At 37.2% G+C, this 16558-nt stretch overlaps 1 protein-coding gene across 2 annotated transcripts in view; it reads left to right on the top strand.

The window, feature by feature from the left end:
- The window catches only part of MAGI3 (membrane associated guanylate kinase, WW and PDZ domain containing 3), a 239671-nt gene that overhangs the window by 138447 nt on the left and 84666 nt on the right, over nt 1-16558 (top strand). For both annotated transcript variants that reach the window (XM_047784968.1, XM_047784969.1), the window contains exons 2-3: nt 71-187; nt 12144-12263. In XM_047784968.1, the coding sequence (XP_047640924.1) occupies nt 71-187; nt 12144-12263 (237 nt within the window). The remainder of the gene's footprint in view (nt 1-70; nt 188-12143; nt 12264-16558) is intronic.

Raw genomic sequence — 16558 nt, 5'->3', positions numbered from 1 at the left:
TGGCATCAATATTTAACTGGAGATCTAACAGTTACGTGTTTTTTCTTCTGTGTTTTGTTTTTCTTTTTAGGCAAAGTCATTAATAAAGATTTGCGACATTACCTGAGTCTTCAGTTTCAGAAAGGATCAATTGACCACAAACTGCAGCAAGTGATCAGAGATAATCTCTATTTGAGAACCATTCCATGTAAGTATGAGATGGAATAAAAGAAATGGAGGTCGCAATGTCTTTATTTAAACTAGTCAAACACTTAGACATATTAAGTAGAGTGTTTTAGGTGAAATTGAAGACTAAGCTGGGACACTGGAATGAAACAAAAAATGGATAAAGAGAAAAATTTTCAGAGGACTTTCATGGGTTTTGTTTTTAAAATAGAAAAAATAGGAGAGTCTATAGTGTGACTTTTAAAGTCATTGGACCTTAAGAATTTAAAAGTAAATGTATTGGGGAAATTTTAAAAAATTTGAGAGTCTAAATGTGCGTGTTGCTAACTAGGTTTTATTCCTATGAATCCATTTCTAAAGCCTATGCAGTATGAAGACTTTTTTGCCCTCAATTCTTTATACACTAGAACAAACATTCTTATATTAATTATATGGATATTACTAATCTTAAAGTCTGCCTCTTCTCCAAAGGAAGAAAGGAGGAAGCATGAAGCGCCAGCTTTGTGGTAATCCACTTTGAATTTTTATCTAAATGTTGGTGTATTTACCTATACTAGTCTTCACAGGACCTGACTGTTACTGTAATGGTATTTTATTTTCGGCCTTTTTTTTTTTTTTTTTTTTTTTGGTTTAGACAGGCTTTTATAATTGATATCTGGGTAAGGTTGTTATAGAACTATAAGACAGTAGAATGGTACTTTCTAGAAGTATCTGTCTTGCACCAGCCATTTCTTAAGTAATTTTAATTCAAATATGTATGAAGCATATTTGGAGGTTGCGCCTGTGACCCCAACAGTTCTCATAAAACTCTATGAGCTTTTATTTTGTTCTCTGAGTGTTCTTGGTCTTTCCATTTTGCTACTGAGAAATAGAGATAATTTAAATTTAATTCTGTTAAGTTTAGGGTCCCTTCTCCATTATTTCTAATGTAAGATTGATATTAAGGAAGACATGAGATGTTACTACCAATGCACCAATATTACTACCTTTTTTTTTTTTTTTAAACACATAAGAAATCATGTATGCTTAGTTTAATTTAGTGTAATCTGGGGAAGGATAATAGCAGAAAACAATAAAAGGGCATAAAAGAACATTCTGGTTTGTTTTTACTTTGGAGTGTATCTGCAACTCCTTGTGGATACTACCTTTTATAAAGCTTCTGGAATTCTTGATTTCTTTTTCTTGTTATTTAATCTCACACAATGTTCAGTCCATCACCAAGCATTTCTAATTATGCGTCTTAAATACCTATCCATCTATACTACTGTAGATCCTCACTCCTTGTTTGGACTTTTTTTTTTTAAAGAAAAAAAAATAATGTCATGTGGTGGCAAATAGCTTTGTAAAACTGACCTCAAAATCTTGACTTTAGCATGTTGTTGGCTGGTTCATTTGGGCAGGTTACTTAAACTTCCTAGGCTTCAGAATCTCCATATTTCAAATGTGAATAATTGGGCTCAACGCGTTTGGTTACTAGGATTAAAGGGAGAACACAGATGTAAACCCCTTGGTCTGGAGCAGGTACTCAAGCAGTGTTTGTCTTCTGCCCCATTCTTATTGTGTCCCCTGCCTCCCATGTCACCTCAGTCGAGTCCATCTTTAAAATGCGTGTCTGATTCTTGTCCATCTACAGTTTATCCTTCAAAAACTTCTATTGACTGTAAGTCTAGACTCCTTAACATGCTATAAAATATTTTGTTTTAAAATCTGACTATTGAGTATTTCCTCCCATAAATCTGCCTTGTCAGATTTCAGAATCACAAGTCCTAACATCTTTTCTTGGCATTTGCCTGATAAATCTTTACCCCTCTTTTTATTCTTTTATCTTTCTGAATCTCTGTTTTACAAATTGTGTTGAACTTTGTAGCCCGAAGTGAAGCTTTGTATGTATTAGTTTGATCGATATCTTTAGTCTCATTTTTGTCATATTTTTCTGTTTTACCCATACACAGGCCTTTCGTATTGTCAAGGCTTTGACAGTGTAGTCTGTTTAATTTCTCTCTCTTGTTAGGAAGATTTGCATCTTTATGCTAATGCTACCTTCGCACCTCGATATAAAACTCTTCTGTTTCTCCTCCTCCATTTGGTGTCCCTCCTATGAGCAGTGTTAAAATTATCTAATCATTTCTTCTAACCCCTTCTCTCTCCTAGTCCCATCATCTGACTTGAAGTAATATCTTTTTCTTTTTTTTTTTAATTTTTTTTTTACAGCTGCACCTGCAACATATGGAAGTTCTTGGGCTAGGGGTCGAATCAGAGCTGCAGCTGCGGCCTAGGCCACAGCCATGCCAGATCCTTAACCCACTGAGAGAGGCCAGGGATCTAACCTGCATCCTCACAGGGACAACAGCAGGTCCTTCATTCACTGAGCCACAATGGGAACTCCTGAAGTAATATCTTTTATTTCCAACAAATATAAGGTAATCAGTAAGCTTATTCTACTTTGCATATGTTTCCTTTTTCTCACTGTTTTTTGATATTTGAGCTGTATCTATATGGGCAATGCAAATAGCCATTACATACTCTCCCATTTTTATAAGCATTTATTCTCTATTCTATGGGTAGATATATATTTAATTAACAACCCTTATATTGTTGTTTCTTCAGTAATTGTGGTTTTCTAAAACTTGCTCTCTACCAGATTGCCACAAAGGGTTCACAGGATCTTTATAGGAGTTGTATGCTTGGCCTTTATATTTTCAAGTTTTTTTGGATGGATATGAAATCCTTGGCGCACAAAGATTTCCCTGACTCTTATTAGTCAGTTATCTAATTGTCTTCTGGCATTGAAACATTGCTCTTACACAATCTGAAAACAATCTGATGGTTATTCCCTTGTAAGTAACTTGGTATTTTGCCCACATTGGGTGTTTCAGGGTAGCATTTTTAGTTTCGTAGCTCTAGAGCTCCCTCCTTCCTTGTTAAAGCAAGTTAATAAAAATATGTCCTTGCACTTTCTGCTGCCCTCTACCACTTTCACTTGGATCTTCTTTTTAACTTACTTCTACTGTCCTAGTTTTGCAGTTTCTCCCCAGTATGAGGTTTTGTCCTAGAAAGGAGCTACAATTTATTTGTTATAATTCATAGGTTCCAAACAGCTGCAGCTATTTCAGATCCTAACGAGACCTCCTAACTTAAAAACCGAAATGTCCAAAACCTGTCCAAGAATATGGAAGCTCTGATGTATGAGTAGCACTTAGCAAACTGAATGGTCACTTCCTGGCCTCTAAATGTAATTCTTTACTGAAAGATACCATATCGTCCTGGAGAAAATTCTGATTCCAGGGCTGGGCAAGGAAAGTAAAAGGTGAGCTTGAAATATCTAATTGTACTAGAAAGTGTATTTATTTGAAGGCCATATCAGAACATAAAAAAGCCACCTACAAATCATGCCCATTGACAAAATCTGAGACAATTTAACAAAATAATAAGAGAGAGAGAAACTTCTACTGTTGTCAGACATTGGACTGTAGATAGAACACACTATGATCCCTAAGAGAGGAGGAGAGGAAACTACACACAAAGGAGTCCTATAATTTCCTCAACTTTCTGCCTGGGGGCACTTTATGGGCCATAGCACAGGGGCGGAGAGCCCAGGCAGAGTTCAGCAGACTCTGAGTTGAGGGAACAGAAATCTGAGTTCATGATTCAGAGGTGTCTGGAATTTGCAGGACAGGGTGTCAGAGAGGAAAGAGCTGGAAAGAAAAGGAGCTCAGGCAAATTGCTAAGGTGTCTCCTTGGGTGCATTGCTAAATACTAAACTGAGAATGTGTAGGATGGGAATCTACATGGCAGAATAAAGAACTCTTTGGCAGCTGTAAGGTTAATAATTCCCAGAGCTTACACAGGGCCAAGAGAAATTTGAGTTCTAGCCAGTCTGAGTGGAGAGACCTCATAAGGGGCAAAGCTTACTAGTAGGGTTAAAATGGCCATAGATTAAGCTTCCTACGGCCCACTTTAACAAGGTTTAATTTTAAAAACCCCCAAAAGATCCAACGAACATGCATATAACTTAACTGTTAGAAAAAACAAAGGAAGGGAGGGAGGAAAAGAGAAAAAAAAATCAACACTCTTTAAAGAAAGACAACAAAATGTAAATACTGAATATTAGACACAATATCAGTATTTAATAAAAAATTATTAGGCATACAAAAAAGCAAGAAAATGTGACCCATAATCAAAAGAAAAGTGAACTGATTAAGAAAAAACAATCAGAAATGACACAGATGATGACCATACCAAAAATTTTAGAGTTATCATAAATATGTGCAAGGATTTAAAGGACAGTATGAACAGGATGAAGAGAAAACAAAATGTGTATTTTTGAAAGAACTAAATGGAACTTCAAAAATTCCCTGGATAGGCTTAAGAGCAGATTATAAACTACAAGGGAAAAGATCAGTAAACTTGACATAGCAGTATGAACTAGTCAGACTGAAACATGAAGAGGAAAAAGACTAAAGTAAACTTTTTTTAAGCAATCAAAAAGTGAGAGAGACAGAGACACTTGTACTTTTGCCATGAAGAACTAGCTGGTACTGGATTTACCCTCTTACCATAAATGACTAGAAATTGGGCAAGATATATATATAACAGCTATTTTCATACATTGGATTATAGGAAGAACAGAACTGTGGTCTGTTCATATTGATCTATGGTTCAAGCCAAAGTCGGCGAAGCAGAAAAAAGAAATCTTTGAAGAAATCGTGGCTGAAATGTTTCCACATTTGACAGAAATTATAGTCCCGTAGATCTAAGAAACTCAACAAGCCCCAAGCTGAAGAAATAATTTCAAAAGATATATCAATGTACATAATAATCTAATTGCTGAAAACCAGTGATAAAGAGAAAAATGTAAAAGTCAGACAGAAAAAGAGATCCATACATACAAGGGAACATAGAATAACTGCAGGCTTATCGATAGAAAAAATACAAGCCAGAAGTTAATCAAATGTCATCTTTAACATGCTGGAAGGAAAAAATGCCAACCTAGATTTCTTTGTACAATAAAATAACCTTAAACATGAAGAACTTTTGAGACAAAAAGGGTAAGTGAATTTTTCTCCAGCAGACTTGCACTTTAAGAAATACTAAAGTAAGTTCTTCAGATGGAATGGAAATGATACCAGAATGAAAATAAAAGGAAAATAGAAAAGCATAAGTAAGTTGAAGATTTCAGTACCCTCTTTAGAAAAAGTAAGTAAAAATATAAGGTTGTAACACGTGGAATACTTTCAGTCAACTTGTCTTAATTGTTATTTGTTAGAGTGTGCCACCCAGCAACATAAGGATATATGTTCTTTTCTAGTGTGCATAGAAACATTTACAAACATAGACCATATTCTGGGCCGTAAAATGAGACTCAGTAAATTTTAGAGGGTTTAAATCATACAAAATATGTTCTCTGATCCTAATGGAATTAAATTAGAAATCATTTACAGAAAGACATCTGGAGAATTTCCAAGGATTTGGAAATTAAATAGCACACTTCTAACTAACCTGTGAGTTAAAAAATAAGCCACAAGGGAAATCACAAAGTATCACACATGTCAGTATAACATATCAATTTGTGGGATGTTGCTAGAGCAGTATTGAGAGGAAAATTTATAGTATTAAATATTTATATTAAAAATAATAAAGATCTCATTCAGTGATCTAAATTTCTATCTTAAGAGGAAAATAAACCCAAATTAAGTAGCAGGAAGGAAATAATAAAGATAAGAGCAGAAGTCAATGAACTAGAAACAGAAGTGATAGGGAAAAATCAGTGAAATCCAGAGCTGCTGCTTTCAGATCAATACGAGTGATAAACAACAGTGTTGGGAATAAGAGAGATGGCATCACTAAAAATCCTATAGGGAGTTCCGGCTGTGGCTCAGTGGTAACAAATCCTGCTAGGATCCATGAGGACGCAGGTTCGATCCCTGGCCCTACTCAGGGGCTAAGGGTCTGGCATTGCCATGAGCTGCAGTTCCATGGCTTGGAACCCGAGTTGCTGTGGCTGTGGTGTAGGCTGGCAGCTGCAGCTCTGATTTGACCCCTAGCCTGGGAACCTTCATGTGTCATGGGTGCAGTCCTTAAAAGACAAAAAAAAAAAAAAATCCTTTAGATGTTAAGTGAATAATAAAGGATATGCTAAACAATCTTAAGCTAGTAAACTCAACAACTCAGATGAAATGGATAAATTCCTTGAAAGACAAAAACTACCAATCCTTACTCATTCTGAGATAACTGAACAGCCCTATAATCTGTAAAAGAAATTAAATTTGTAGTTTGTACCTTTTCCATAAAGAGAATTTCAAGCCCAGATGGTACTGGTGAATTGTTCCAAATATTTAAGGAAGAAATAATGCCAATTCTGCACAACTTCTGAAAAATAGAACACTTCCTAACTCACTGTGATCTGAGCATTATCCTGATTTTAAAGCCAAATGAAAACATTAAAAGAATATTAAACTAAATTCTTTCATGAACGTAGGCTCAAAAATCCTTTAACTATTTTAACAAAATGCTATATAGTAACATGTAAGGAAGGTAACACATTATGACCAAGTGGAATTTGTCCCAGGAATGCAAGGTTGGTATAACATTTGAAAATTATTATAGTAACAGTCTAGAAAAGCCATATGATCTTCTCAATAGGTGCTGAAAAAACATTTGACTGAAGAAATTCAACTTCAGTTTGTGGTAGACGTTCTCTGAAAACTAGTCTGCCAGTTATTACTCACTGCCTCATGGCTTCATATCTTTTTTTGCCCACTTATGATACTGTCACATTTTCCCCTTACCATCTGGCACAGTGTTAAGCTTTGTCAGTAGAGGGTGCAGGAAGGCTACTGGAGAAAGAAGAGCCTTCTTTTCCTGGTTCCAGTGTGTCTTTTTCTTTTGGCTTCTGCCTACAAAAGAGAGTAAGTTTCAATGGTACTCTAGCATCAGCTCCCCAGGGGCAAGTTCAGTGGTGCACATGGGGGCTGTTCAGGGAGAACCCCAGCAGTAAGTTCTGGAACACCTTCGTAGGTGGCTTCATGAGTTCTACCAATGCACCAGCTGAATTCCTCTTTTACTGCTGAATTCTGTGGGGACCCCAGATTTCAGCAATATCTCTTCCAAGTGGCTTTCCAGTGGGTTTCTAGCAAGCCCAGCTAGTGTCCCAGCTTGTTTTCTAGTAAGTCAGAAACACCTTCTGCATTCATCCCTACCATTCAAGGCAGCTTGCTTGGTGACCTTTATTGGTACTCCAGCAGACAGTTCCCTGCCCACTGTCTATGAACCAGCTCTGTCCCAAGGCACCTAGCAAACTTCTCTACTATCCAGTGGGCTGCTACATACCTTCTCCAATAAGGGCTGTATTATTCAGTAGCCTTAGCGCTCCATGTACCCCTTTCTGTCAAGCTACCTTTTCATTTTTTTTTCTTCTTTTTATTTTTTTGATTTTTTTTAAAGGTGTTAAATAAGTTTAAGGCGGGTGGCTCATTTCATAAAGGATTTCACAGGCACTCAAGACAGGGAACAGCTTTGTGTCTGCACTGCCTAGGCCCTCCTACTGCTCATATCTGCGCATGTGCCCACCTCAGGACGACCTTGGAGGACCCGGGTAAAAAGTCAGTCATTTAACACAAGACAAAGCTTTTAGGGAACAGCATGATTTAGTGCTAAGATTCTCTACAGTGCTGAGAAGTGGGGTGCACGCTAGCTGGCTTCTTCTTAATGTTCTTAAAAGACAGTATTTTATTTACTCTAGTATTTCTTATTAGGAATATAACATCTTTTAAATTGTATTAATGTTTTTCATTGGGACTGACTTTACTAGGTGCGGTAGTTTTGGAGAGATCAACCCTACCCTATTTTCTCTATAATCTTCTATTATTTTTGGTGCATGATTTTGCAAGAAGTCACTATTTCAGGAAAACGTATTTCCCATTTTAGCAGAAACACCCCGTTTGCAACACATATATCTGGCAAAGGACTGCACTGCTTCAATACTAAGACACAGTTATTTCACATTTTAACCTCTTTGTAATTGGAATGCGTCTTAAAATACATGAAATCTTTAGATTACATATTGCCAGAGGTTTTTTTTCTTTTTTAGGCATGAAATAATAGTGTTCCAGAAACTGTTGATTACTTAGATTTGATGAAGTAAAGTAATGTCTAGAATGTAAAGAACTACAATTTTAAAAAGACAGGCAATCCACTAGAGAAATGGCAAAGGACTTGAACAGCCACTTCACAACAAAAGAAATCTCTGTGGCGAGTCAGTATATGAAAAAGAATGTTTAATCTTATAAGGCAGTTGCACATCAAATACACAGAGATGCATTTACATATTTGGCTTGTTGGCAGAAGTTAAAAACCTGATAACAAGTATTGATGTGGACACAAAAGGATGCATATTGTGTGATCCCATTCATAGGGAATTACAAAACAGGCAAAGCCAAGCTGTGTTGCTCAGAAATGCATTACTTAATTGGTAAAAACATTTTAAAAGAAATCTCCTCACAAATGTCAAGGTTGTGATTACTTTGAGGACAGAGGGGAGGAGAGATTTATGATTGGAGGCACACGGGAGGCTTTTGACATCCTGGTAATGTTCTCTTTCTTCATCCAGATGAGTTTGCTTTATTATTGCTTGTTAAACTTTGTATGTTTTATGTACTTTTCTGTATATTTCAGAATAAAACAAGAAGGGGGAAATGATCAGTTATGTCAAAAGTTGTTGATTGGTCAAGTAGTAGACTTGACCTTTGGATTAAGCAAAGTGGAGACCCATGACGCAGTTAACAAATTGTTTCAGTGGGAATGGTTGGGGCAATGATCTTTTTGGAGTGGGCCCAAGAGAGAACGAGAGGAGAGTAATTGGAGACTGAGTAAACACAACTCAGAGGAATTTTTATGTAAAAAGGAGAAACTTGGGGTTGACTGGAGGGGATGTACAAGGCTTTACTATATAGAGTATCAGGAGAATAGAAGAATAAATTTTCTGGCATGCTGAAAATGGAGTAGAATAGGGGAAGGCAGAGAACTTTTTATGTATATGAGATTACATGTTTTGGGGAGAAGTGAAAATTTATAATATATTTGTAGAGAGAATTAACATTAAAGCTACTTTGTAAATCTTAGAAATTTATATGTTGGAATCACACAACATTTTATATCTATTAATGGAAAGAACCGTGAACACCCTCTTGCTCAGTGCCACTTGGTAGAAACAGAAGGGAGCCCCAGAAGGATTAAGGGCTTGCTCAAAATCGTACCATTAATAATCACACCAGACTAAAGCAGAGTTGTTCTGTCCATTGGATTAGTGCCTTTAAAAAATATATATATATACATATATATATATATATATAGATAGATATAGATATATCATCTATAACATGGTTTGCTCTTAAATTGGGTTTTATATAGTTCATTATGTTTTATAGCAGAGTTTATTTGGGTATTATTTCAATTAGCCTTTGCTGCATAACAGACTACCCTAGAACTTAGTGGCTTAAAATAACCATCATGTATTATCTCTCATGATTTCATGAGTTAGCTGAGCTCGGTCATTGGCAGCTCAGCTGGGGTCAGAGGGGCTACACTGGCCTCATTCACATGTCTGGGGCCTTGGTGCTGTTTGTTGGATGGGCCTCTTATCATTCAGTAGTCTAGCCTGGACATCCACACATGTGGTGGGACCATTCCAAGAAGGCAAAGGTGGAAATCTAGACTCCTGAACTTGCACAACATCATCTTAATTTATTCAAAGCAAGCCAAAAAAATCCAGCCCAGATTCAAAAGGTGAGGCAACAGTACAAATGTGGCCATGGGTTTCCATCTTTCACAGCTACTACTCATGAATTCAATCATTGAATTTATTTTCTAATGTTAACTTGTACTTCACATGGAACTAAAAGCTGTCGATTCAGGGAATCTAACTGTAGTTTTCATCAGTATATGAGAAACAAAAATTTGATGATGAAAAATATGTTAAGAAAAAAGGAAGTGATGTTTTCCAGATTTTTCTATCCTCCGTGAGATAAGACAGCAAAGGAAATACTTGTTTTTTTTATAAAAAGTTGAGTAAAAATAAGAGGGAACATTCATTGAATACAGTCTTCATTGCTTGGAATGTTGGCTTAATCATTATTTTCTGAGAGCATTACCATAAATGTTTTATCATCATCATTGTGGATTTTTTTCACATGTCACAAAATATAATAGAATGTAATGCTACTGATAAGTAAATGCAATTAATAACTTGCCATGAATTAATTTATAATAATGATAGCATATTGCCAGGCACTGTGCTAATTACATTTGTATAAAGTTTCACTTAATTTCTTTGACAGCTATTTATTTATATTAAGTACCTACTGGGGTTCTGTACTGTGCTCAGACATGGGGCTATTACTCTGAACTGAATAGACATGGTCCCTGCATATTGCCGTTCCCTCGATGGGAATCAAGGCAGATTCTCTAAAGAAGCTTTCTAAACTGGGACCTGAAGGATGAGTAGAAATTAGCTGAGGAAAGGGGGCGCCAAAGAGAATAGAAAGTCTTCCAAGGAAAAGAATGGCTTGGACAAAGGCCTTGGAGATAAGCAGCTGCAAAGAACACTGAAAGAGCTGGGGGGAAAAAATCTTTTATGGCTAAAACTTAGAATATGAAAAGGGAGTGGCAAGAAAAAAGCCAGTGAGGTAGAGTCTGGATTTTTATGCCAAGGATCATGGGAACTATTGATGGGTTTAGAGGGGTTTTTTGTTGTTGTTGTTCAGACTGTTTTAGAAAAGGCATTGGCTGTAGGTTGGATAAGAGGTGGAGCCAGGAAGCTGAAAGGGTTGACTCCAGGAGACCATAGAAACAGACCATAGGTAATGATATGAAGTGGGTGTGAGAATGAAGACAAGGCTATAAATCCTGCAGGTAGTTAGGAGATGGAATCAATCTGATTTGGTGACTGGACGTGGAGTAGAGGGAAGAACTCAGGGCGACTGACTCTCAGGTTTCTGGCTTGGAATGCTGATGACAAATAGGGAGCAGAAGTAGAGTAACGGGCTGGAGAAGGCATCCTTGCACAGGACAATATCCTAACTCTGTTTCTAGGCTGAGTACCTGGATCTCTTTTTTTTTTTTTTTTTTTCATATTCTCTAGTATTTGCAATATTTCCAACATCAGTTCAAAAGAGTATTGATTTTTGTCCAGTGAAATTCAGTAAAATATAGCAATGCTGCCATAACCTGAACTTATGTCTTGGATCTAAACGAAAGATTTTACTTTGTCATCAATTCCTTAATAGACAGACATTTAGTGCTCTGTTGCCGTAGTGAATTTCATTGAACAGTTTACTTAGTGCTTAGCTTTTTAAAATTACTTGAAGAGAAGAATGGCTTGGAGAAGCAATATGTGAGTTCCTAGCTTAAGCCTTAAACCCTTTATTCATTAGTCTAACATAATTTCATAATCAACATTTGTTCAAGTTTTCTAAATGGGATTCATTAGAAGAGCTTTTAAACATTGTTTCTTTTTATTGCCTTTCACACCTCTGGTTAAGTAGAATGTTAATTTACATTTATGCTAGGGAAGGGAAAATACAGCTACAAAAACACAAAGTTTATCCTTAGTGGATTTCTCTCTCCTTCAAGTGTTAAGTCATGATAATTGAGATTTGAAAGAAGCGTTAACTACTGTGTCTCTGAAACTTAAGCTTCCTTTGACGTTAACATTTTAATCTTTGTGATTTTGGATTTCATAGCTATCTGTAGATTTTATTAAAATACATGTACCCATCCTGCATTATTTACTGTCCGCCTTTCATCTAGGAATGTTGATTTGCCTAAAATTCTCTGATCATCACTCTTAGAAGATAACTATATTCAGTAGTCTGTTTCTTCCATGTGTTCTCTATAAACTGAATTTTCTCTTAGTCTCAAAATTCTCTAAGTTTAAAAGCACTTTACAATCTCTTTTTTTTTTTTCTTGTTTTTTTCCTTAGGCACTACGAGGGCCCCCAGGGATGGGGAAGTACCAGGGGTGGACTATAATTTCATTTCTGTTGAACAATTCAAAGCACTGGAAGAGAGTGGAGCATTATTAGAAAGTGGAACGTATGATGGTATGTCCCTAAATACTGACAACAGCAACCCAGAAAACTACCTGATTGTTTGGAATTCTTTTAGAGGGAATTTAATCAGCAAAATACCCCCTTTTTTTTTTTTTAGTTTTTCCTGTCAGTCTTTGGGTGATTTTTCTTTTGATTAGGCTATTTGTGATTTGCTAATTAAAATGGATTAATCGATTAGCAGAAGCACTCCATCCTACTATAAAGTATGCAGTATACTGAAGTCATTCAGACTGGCCAGTTTGCATGCGATTCCTATTTATCATATCAAGTCACCAAGTACTTGTGAGTTCTATTTGTGGTTGGAAATCCAAATACCGTATATTTGAAAAAAATCTGTTTATACCTTGGCTGTCTGGGGAAAACATAGGATGAGGGAGAAAATAACAAAAGACCAGAAAAAAATGGTTTTCTTGTCCTAAATCATCTCTAGTCAAGTGATTCTAAGAAGTACTGATGTAAGATCAATTTCAACTGTTAAGATTCTTGATTGGATCTTTTTTTCTTTCTTATCTAACCCTCATGACTGGCACACTTGTGCACCCCGCGGGCACCTATACCTTCCCATCCCTGCTTCATCATGCTGCTGTAATTGCCCTTCTCACAGAGAGCATGTCTTTCTTACTCAATATTATCTTTGGTGCTTAGAGACGGTGTTCATAGGTTTCTAGCCATGAATGCAACATACCCAAGAGTAGTTCTTTGTAATTTCTCTTGAGCTGCACCAAGTGCTCAAAACAGGGGAGTCTTCATTTGCTTCCTTCTTTTTCTCACAGTTTTCATCTAGTCTGTTACCAAATCTAGTCATTGCTCCCTCTGGAACGGCTTTCACTCTGCCCTTCTACCTCCATCACCTCATTGCAGACCCACTGAACTAGCGCATGTCAGCTGTCACAGGGGACCTCATTTGTTCCAACCTCGTCCCTCTCAGCCATCCACCCTGCTCATTTCCACCATGCTGGTCTTCCTCAGGTGCAGTTGTGGTCACGGCTCTCTTTCAGAATCTTGCGTGATTTCCTTTTCCCTGCTAAGTTTGACTCAGCTCCCCTTTCTGGGCTTAGCTCCCCCAACTCATTCATTCATGTATTGGTTTATTGATCCTTTTTCATTTGTTCACCATCCCATTTGTTAAGTACCTACTATGTGCCAAGCACTATCAGAGGGACTGGAGGTGCTGTGCTGAGCAAGAGTAAAATGATACTGCCTTCATAAATCCTACATGTCAGTGGGGAAGGCAGTCGAAAAAACTAACCAAATAACTAAATTGAGATGTTATGAAGGAAACAAAAACAAGGGATTTAAAGAAAATAATAGGAAAGTCTTGTTTAGCTAAGATGGCCAGTGAAGACTTCTCAGAGGAAATGACAGCTGCTTATTTTTTATTTTCATCCAAAGAGCCTCCTCTCATTCACCTCCCTCTTATAGGCAAGCATTCCGATGTGTTTAACATGTATATTTTTGTTTGTATATTTAGTCTTGCAAAATGTATGTTGTGTCTTGTGTACAGGTATCATTTGCATCTGGACCATGTCCTATATAAAATTAGTTTTTGACTGTTTTCACTTATTACTGTGTTTTTTAGATTCATCCATGTCGGTATACTGTATCTGCATGTAATTCACTACTTTTTAACCACTGCACAGTACTCCACTTTGTGAATCTGCTCCATTTTACCTAACTATTCTAGTGATGGACTTCCAGATTGCCTCCAGCTCCCCATCACCAGAGATAAATCTGCAGCATCCTCACACATGGCACCTTACAGAGAGAGCTGTGTGAGAATGTCTGCGGAGTATATACCCAAGAGCCGAACTGTCAGCTTGTAAGGTATACACGCAGGTCATCTGATGGAGTAGTTTTGGGTAGCTCCACAGTCTGTATTCTACCAGCAGTGCCACGGGGACATGGTTCTGCAGCAGCGTAGTAATGACTTCATGTCCTCATCAATACACGCCATCATCCAGCTTTATAATTTTGCCAATCTGATGGTTGTAGAAATGGTATCTCATTTTTAATTTTAGTTTCTCTGAGAGTCCAAGAGTTTGAGCATCTTTTCATAGGGTTTTTAATTTTTTGGGCTTCTGCAAATTGTTTTCATTTCCTTTTTACACTTTTTTTTTTGTCTTTTGTCTTTTTACGGCTGCACCTGTGGCATATGGAGGTTCCCAGGCTAGGGGTCTAATCAAAACTGTTGCTGCTGGCCTATGCCAGAGCCACAGCAATGCCAGACCCAAGCCACATATGTGACCTACACTACAGCTCACGGCGATGCCAGATCCTTAACCCACTGAGTGAGGCCAGGGATTGAACCCACAACCTCACAGTTCCTAGTCAGGTTCGTTTCCGCTGCACCCCGACAGGAACTCCTCCTTTGTCCACTTTTAAAGAAGTGAGATCTGAATCCATTCCAGTTTGCGGAGATTCCTTAAATGTTTAGATACTTATTTAGATATCAATCCCTTGCTGGATATAGATATTTTCTCCCATTCTGACACCTAATAACCTTGTCCTGTGTTTCTCCATTAAACAGAAATCCTTAACTTTTATCTAGCAGATTTATCACTGTTTTCCTTATGATTTGTGCTTTGAAGTTTTGTTTTAAGTAGTCATTCTCTGAGGAGTTCCTGCTGTGGTGCAGTGAGTTAAAGATCTGGCATTGTCACAGCTGTGGTGTAGGTCACAGCTGCAGCTCAATTCAGTCCCTGGCCCGGCAGCTTCTATACGCCATAGCTGTGGCTGAAAAAGGAAAAAAAAGAAAAAAAAGTTGTTCCCTGTCCTTAGATCAAGAAGACATTCTCCCACATTTTCTCCCACATTTAAGGACCTGGTATGTGACACAGTGGCATATTCCACATTATTAGCTACTGCACACTCAATTCAGAGGACATGCAAATTGAAATAACAGTCAGCCACCATTTCACACCCATCAGATTGACAGAAATTTTAAAGTCTGATAATTGTGGGAAATGGAAGCTCCCACACACAGCTGGGTAGAATATAAAACGGTACAGTCCCTTTGCAGAGCATCTTGATAATAGCCAGTGAATTCTGAGATGCACCTAACTCCGACCCAGCACTTCCCTCTGGAGGCTTAGTCTAGAAAAACCCTTGTCTGTGTGTATATGTAGACATGTATAGAATACCAAAATAGCCTATAGCATTATTTGGAACAAGGAGATAATAGAAACAAATACATTTTAATTTGTTCATAAAAAGAGACTACTATATAGCAGTTAGGTAAACTAGAATGGACATGTATCAATAAGAAAACATTTTAGAAACAGTTGTATAAAAACGTTGCCAAAGGGTTTGGACAGTATATTATTTAGAAAGATATGAAGTGTTATAAGCACGAGATGAAGCTTTTATTAAAAGTATAGTATTTATATGTTATGTGTGCATAGACACGTGTCCTGGATACACACACTCTGCTGGGAAATGACATATACCAACATTAGAATAACTCAAGGAGAGAGAGGGGAGGACAGAGACAGGAAGTGAGGGTTTAATTGTATATGTGACCATACATCTGTGTCCTTAAAGAGGGGAAAGGGGGAGGCCGGAGGGAATCTGGCTAAAGTTAGTATCTGGGGATGTGTAAATAAATGAATAAGTTCCTAATACTATTCTAACACTATGGTCTATGATTTCGGAGCGGTTTAAAATATCTAATAGTTGATTGTTCGTTGTAAAAATGAAAACCCTCCAAAAAAGAGAAAATGCTCCAAAACAGCTTCACAAAGTTTGAAAAAACTATTTCTGTGAATAACCGTGGGTAGGGTTCACAAACCTTGCAACTCTCTACCTTCCTGAATCTGAAATCTTGATATTTACCAATAACTCAAGAAAAGTAGATCAAATTTATTTTTATAAGCAATGCTAGTTTTCTTTTTTAATCTCAGCCAATAATTTTTTAAAATTAGGAAACTGCCAGAATGTATTATGTAGTCCTAAACTCTTATCAGTGACTGTGGACAAAGCAGTCACAATATCCTGAATTTTTCTAATTTTCACTCTACAAAAAAATTAAACCTTCTAGAATTAGGTAATAATTACTAAGCATACCCACTATAATGTGTTTCTAGTTGTTTCCTGTAAAACTACCATCCTTGGGAAAGGTGGACTTCTTACTTTTTCGTGGTACATCCACATTCCCTGGTAGCATGATTGTTGGATATAATACAGGAATCTATTCATCCTCATGAATGTATTGAACCACATCCTGCTCCCCAGCCAAACCTCTGTCTGGAGCATCTCTGTGCCCTCTGTCCCAGAGAAGTGGGCACCAG

The sequence above is a fragment of the Phacochoerus africanus genome, chromosome 6 (assembly GCF_016906955.1).
Source record: "Phacochoerus africanus isolate WHEZ1 chromosome 6, ROS_Pafr_v1, whole genome shotgun sequence".
In the NCBI taxonomy this organism is placed as follows: Eukaryota; Metazoa; Chordata; class Mammalia; order Artiodactyla; family Suidae; genus Phacochoerus; species Phacochoerus africanus.
Note: the sequence above shows the minus strand (reverse complement) of the source record. Positions and strands in the feature narration are given on the sequence as shown.